Source organism: Micrasema longulum, unplaced genomic scaffold (genome assembly GCF_059751315.1).
Source record: "Micrasema longulum isolate JH-2025_06_02 unplaced genomic scaffold, ASM5975131v1 h1tg000620l, whole genome shotgun sequence".
Taxonomy (NCBI): domain Eukaryota; kingdom Metazoa; phylum Arthropoda; class Insecta; order Trichoptera; family Brachycentridae; genus Micrasema; species Micrasema longulum.
Window position 1 is genome coordinate 40771 of NW_028277816.1, and position 6647 is coordinate 47417.

Here is a 6647-nt window from a genome sequence, read left to right on the forward strand (position 1 = left end):
ATGACTTTAAAAATCGTCAGGGTGTTTATTGTTGTCTTCCTCGCAAACTCTGGATTTGCCGAAGAAAGCATTGCATCTCGCGAAGATAAACTAAAACTTTCGATCTATACAACCAGTCTTTGCCCCGACTCCAAATGGTTTATCAACACACAGTTCTACCCAGTTTACCAAGAGTTGAAAGACAATCTAAACGTTGAGTTCATTCCGTGGGGTAAATCAAAACGGGAAACCGATGGAACGATAACCTGTCAGTATGGGCCTACAGATTGTGCCGGCAATCGTCTCCAGTCTTGTGCTCTTTTCCTTCTAAAGGAAGATCCAGCGAAACAGGCCGAATACATGGACTGCGAGGTCTCCACGTTGCCTTCTGCCAGTTTAAATTACAAATGTGTCATGCAAGTCGGGCTGTCAGATGTAGCGACCAAGCAGTGCTACGACTCCAGTTTCGCCGATGAACTGCAAGCCTTGGCTGAAAAGAAAACTGGAGAGATCACAATGGTTTTTGTTCCTACAATTGTGTATAATAATAAATACGATCCAAACATTCAGTCCGCTGCATTTAACAACTTCAGAAGTTTTGTCTGCAGCCTTCTTCAGCAAAATGATATAAAAGCGTGTCCTTAAATACTCCTTATTTTAATGTTAAGGTTATTTTAAATATTGAATAATTTATTGTAAGGGTTCATTCGTGATTAAATGAAATTGAAAAAAAGGTGAGCAGTTTTATTGATTTCGCGACATCTTTACACTTTAGTTAACGAATATATTAAAATCGAACTTTGGTTGTAAAAAAACAGATTTGGAGAATCGATGAATCGAATAACATGCAGCATAGGTAAAAAAGGTGAATTTGATATTTTGGAATTAAATCGCTTAAAGAATTAGGAAGTTTAGTGCTACGGGAAAATGGATACAAATAATGGTTTCTTGTGCGCGGTAAACATTAGAGCATCAAATTGTACAGTAAAGTTTCTTGAAAATGTATAAAAAATAAAATAAAATTGAACTACTTCAAACGACGTTGCTAGTTTTTCCGTATAGAGAGTGTTGTGATAGATTTCCGGTTTGCAGGAAGCGAATTCATCAAACAGCACAATTAACCGAAGAGAATTTGTGGCGTCACTGCGGAGTAACTTCATAATTACAAAACTTATAAAAATATTAGCACGACACATACGATACATAAATATGCTTTTTGCTCTACACATACATTCATTTTTTTATAATGACTTTAAATATGTTTCTTACTATGTATTCTGCTTTTATTTCGCATTTCACTGAGTTTCAAAATATTTTTATAAACATATTTATATATTTTAATGGTTTTTACTATGTTTTCACTACATTTATAACTTTGTTTTTATTATGTTTTTACTACGTTTTTTACTACATTTTAACTATGTTTTTACTACATTTTTATTATGTTTAACTACATTTTTACTATGTTTTTACTACAATTTTACTATGTTTTTACTACATTTTTACTATGTTTTTACTCCATTTTTCACTTTGTCCTGTATCTTTATTACTGTTTCTATATATTGATTACTGTTTTTTATATTTTTTTACTGTCTTAGAACGGGGTAAATAACTCTAGTTAGACAGTCAAAACAACTTTGCATAAATTATAATTTTGTGTATATTAAATACTGATAATAAATAAATAAATAACATAATATTTATTAGGCTATGCTTAAAAGTAAATTTACAAATAATAAAATATTAAGAAAAAAAACTCTGATCATTGTCTCAAAAAAATAATAATAAACCATCACGATCAACGACATTCTGTTGCCATTATTTTACACAAACAATGATATCTTTCGATAATAATGATTGATTATAAAGATAAGAGTCACAGTTTTACAAACAAATATGTTCGATTAAAATACTTTTATTATAAAATTGCATAAAATTATATTTTTTGACGCGTATACTTTATTTTATACATTCAAAAAATTCTTAAATTCACGCATTTATCATTACATAATGGACAATTCCCAGCATTACATACATTCTACAAAAACGAATGGAAATGTGCCTACTGCCGACTGCGACACTTTTTTCTACAAAACACACAGTTTACCCTGAAGATGGCTCCTGCAATGGTAGCCGAAACGTAGGAACATATTCATCACACACGGTATCGCCCAAAAAAGAAACATATTGATAACAGTGACCGTGAAAACCTTCGCACCTACTTAGACATCTACCTAATCAGTTTTCGATACGTTAAATTACGTAATTATTTTTAAAATATGTCCAAATAATATCAAACCTGGTTATTAAACAAATAACAATATTGGTTAATTATTGCTTGACAGTAAATACAAATATAGTTAATGAAATAATTCAGGTGTTAACCAACTAAAATTCAAATCTTGTCTATTAGTTTACGTTGGAAGAACATCGCGAAATTTTGATATTCGTGTTAAATAACGTATGAGGTTTCTTCACGATAACGATTTCTCCAAATTCGCAAATGAACTAATCAATTTTAATCATTACTTTAATAAAGATTCGGGAGTTAAATTTTTACTTATAAATTTAATAATAAAGGGTTTAAAAGTTAATAATATGGAAATATTTCACATTTCACTTTTTTTTTTTATCAATAATCAAACAACCTTTACATTCGATTTCAATTTCAAGTTCCATTGTTATGGTCAGCCTAAATTTTTTACAACTATTTCTCCCACAACACAAAATATTTTCATAACCTAATCCGTGCATGTTTGTCCGAATCGGTGCATGCGCTTATTAAAATGCATGGCATGTTGGTTTTATATTTTTGTACAACAACTATGGGGAAGGTGTACGGTGGATTTTACATGTTGGTTTAATTGGTGCCCTGACAAAGAGAGGGGGACGTCTCGAAACCGGTAGACATAGAAAAGTCGGTTAGTTATATACAAATATACAAATATTATTTTCGATTGCAAATAATAATAAGAAAGTTAGTAATACAAACAGGATTTTCTTACCCGCTGTAAAAATTAGAGCATTCAATTGTACTTGGAAGTTTCTCTAAAATGTATGAATATATTAATAAAAATGAAATTCTTTGAAACGTCACAGGCTCACGTGAACAAAAACTTATCAATTAAAGCGTTGTTATGTGTTTTGATAGCTACCAGTTTGTGTGGCCATGTTTTTTAAAGTTCAGTGTGTTTTCATAGGTACAGGGTTCTCATTTTAAATGTCAGGAAAACTCACCGACTTATGGCGCAACCGTCGCGGGTGGTATAGTTATTAAAAAATTAAAAAAACAATAGCGATGGTAATACAATAAATAAAAATCAATAAAAAATCATCTTAGTTTGATAGTCTGTCAACAAATAAATTAAAAAAAACAGTAAACGTCCTCATTCTAGATAGTTTATGTAGTGATTGTTGTAATACATATTTTTTTCACTATAACAGGCCAGGAGGCCCAATTTATTACAGATGTGAATTACATCACAGAACATACAGGCTTGAGAAAAATCATATTAAATATTTATTTGAGGTAAGCGTCTTAACCAATACAACACGGTGACCGCCTATATTTGCTATACACTTTAAAGTATAACAGAACAAGATGCAAGATATTATTTACGTTGTGAGAAATAAATAATGGATTCTTGAGTATAAAATGAAGCGTGACGAAGCATTCATTTCCAATACACAATAAAGGAATTTGAATGTTTACACTGAGACTACGAGTATACAGCATACTCAGTTGAAACACTATTTACAATGGTTGGTTTCAAAATATTTCCCGGATAATAAATTTATCTGTTTATAAAACATGACTAAAATGCAATTTCTTTCCGATTAAAATCCATAAAAAACTCTTTGGGAAAAAAAATTTGGGATCGTGGCATCAGCAAAGATTATAATCTGTTGTTTTTATACAAATTAATAATATGTTTACGTGAATTAAACTTAGAAATTGCTTCATGGAGACGATTATTGGTCGGATGCAAATAACGTTTTTTTCATAAAAAAGGTTTGATAAAAAAATACAAGACGTATTTGAATTTCGAATTGAAATATGTATACAATTATATTTAATTTCATTATTATCATTTTGGACGCGTAGTTTGTTTTTTAAGAGAAAATAGTAAAACGCGTTTTGGTGTGATCAGCGAATTTTCAAGATTATTTCATAGCGAAAATGATAATCCGCACGCCAACGCCTAGCTTGCACCACTTTTTTACAAAAAATCACACCTCATGTTGCTCCAGCCACCGTATTCATTAAAATTGGCATTCTGCGACTTTTTCCTGTTCCCAAAGATGAAGAGGACTATGAAAGGACGATGTTTTGTTACCATAGAAGTGATAAAAACCGAATCGCTGACGGAACCGAAGGCCATACCAAAAAGTGCGTTCAAGAAATATTTTGACAATTGGAAAAAAACTGTGGTATAAGTTTAGAGTATATTACTTTGATGAAGACGATGTTATTGATATTAAGGAATCCATAAAGATTTTTTTAAACATATATATTCCGTGCATTTTTTTGATCAAATAGTGTATGTGTGTATAGCATATGATTCTTGTGTATGTTTATAAGTGGGCGTTTATGCGATTATTGGTTTGTGGGTGGGTGGCATAATACCTATGTGCATTCGGTATTCGTTTATTCAACATGATCAACTCCATATTTCAAATAATAAAAGGTTGTAATGTTATGCAACCCCCATGCGCTTTGTAGCTGCAGGAGGTTTTATAATATACATAGATCCTATCTGTAAATTGAATTCGCTGTCAAAAACCTTTTTAATTGTAGGAAACAGGGTCTGAAATACCAACCGCCTATGCACTCTATAGCTAATCTAGCTCTTATCTGTTTTTATATTTGTACAGCATCCTTGAGGTGATTTTAACAAAAATGGAGCTAAAAAAAATACGAATTTCAATTACTTTTACATTTATTATGTAGCCTCGTTTTGACCAACATAGTAAAGACAGGTTAAGCAAGCCCTTAACACACTGTAATTTTTTCAATTCTGCCCATGTTTGAATATCTATATTTCTTTGGTTATCTACCCGTTGTTTTTTTGTAATAATTGACCTGAAATATTCATTGATGTTAAATATAACATTTTTTAAAGAAAGAACTCGCTAAATCGATGTTTAAGAGGCTTTTCAGCATGCGGAAAAGATAGAGTATATAAGGAAATCATAAAAAAATATGTCACAACACCTAGACCAATTGAGAAAAAAATATGGCAGGAATTGAACACGCGACGCTAGTTTAACAGTTGGCCGTCTGTCTAACCAACTGCACCACGGCGCCTGTCTGCCGAATTTTTAAAAATTCTGAGAATGTATTGATTTTTTATTTATCTTTCTAGACCAGAAAAGTAAGCATAAGAGTCACAGAGAGTTCATTTGTAAGTAGTGAAAACACGAAGTAATACGGTTTTAATTGCGTTAGAGAAGATACGTAATTGGAAAACAAACAAACTTACGAAGCGAAGGTATGAAATGCTAAAGTGTCCGTTTTTTTTTCAGAAATATGTTTTTTTACGTCTCGTAATAAACGGAAATTATTTAGCAAGAAGGTCACACAAACTTTTTTATCCATAATGCTTGAATTTATGTTTTTTTCTTGTATAAAATGCATCATTTCTCCTTTTTCCCCTTGGAGAAAAATAAAGTCACAGATTTGCCATCACCTTTTTCGACCCGAATTTATAGCGAAAATGAAGCTAAATATTTTGGATCAGAATAATTTTGACATGTTGACAAAAATAACTTTAAAAATGTAAAAATAAATACTGTAAACATGTTCACAAAAACAATTATTGTTACGTGGAGTGCGCTAAGAAATAAGAAGTGGGACAGATATGGATAAGTATAAATATTATTGAGAGTTGGTCTGAAACTCCATCGTAATATAGTACCACCAAAAAAGAGTATCCATAAAAAAGTTTTTCCGTTGTAAACTACTAAAAAACACATTGAAACAATATACATACATTCCAAAATCGGACACACTCCCTTTGAGGGCTGATATGCTAGCTCATGACTCACTAAAATATGTACATAAATATGAACCTGTAAAATTCGTTAGTTTTCGAGATATTGGCTCTTTTTACAAATTTACGCTTTAGATCAGTTTCTCAAGTGCTAAGACTAAAAATTTCCATATTTTTGTTTTCTAATTTATGTTACGCAATCCTGAATAAGTTTGCTATTGATCAAACTCCGAAATTAAACTGTTGGTGCTGAATTTTGCTGGAAGAAAATATTTATGCAGGATACGTTAGTTAAAATTTGTTTGTCAGCTAATTTTGACTCTTTGCATTGCAAAAAAAAAAGTTTTTCATTTCTTATATTTAATTAATTATTCTTGTTTAAATTTTGAATGTAATATTCACCATTTTGTTTATTTTTGGGGATAAAACAACAACAACAAACCATCACGCCGTTTCTCCGTATGGGTAGGCAGAGAGGATAGAACGCCATATCACTCTATCTTGGCATACAGACCTCGCTTCCTCTACATTCATACATCTTCTCATGCACGCACGCCGATTATTCCTACTTTTGACATGTCCATCTTCAAGTATTTGATGGACTTGATCGTGCCATGTCTTTCTCGGTCTTCCTCGTTTTCTGCATCCATCAACATTTGCATCGTAGATCCTTTT

At 31.5% G+C, this 6647-nt stretch overlaps 1 protein-coding gene across 1 annotated transcript; it reads left to right on the forward strand.

Moving 5' to 3' along the window:
• Nucleotides 1-624, forward strand: LOC148280067 (gamma-interferon-inducible lysosomal thiol reductase-like protein). Its single transcript, XM_088228973.1, has one exon. The coding sequence runs from the start codon at nt 1-3 to the stop codon at nt 622-624; it is 624 nt and encodes a 207-aa protein (XP_088085099.1).
• Nucleotides 625-6647: the final 6023 nt, after the last annotated feature.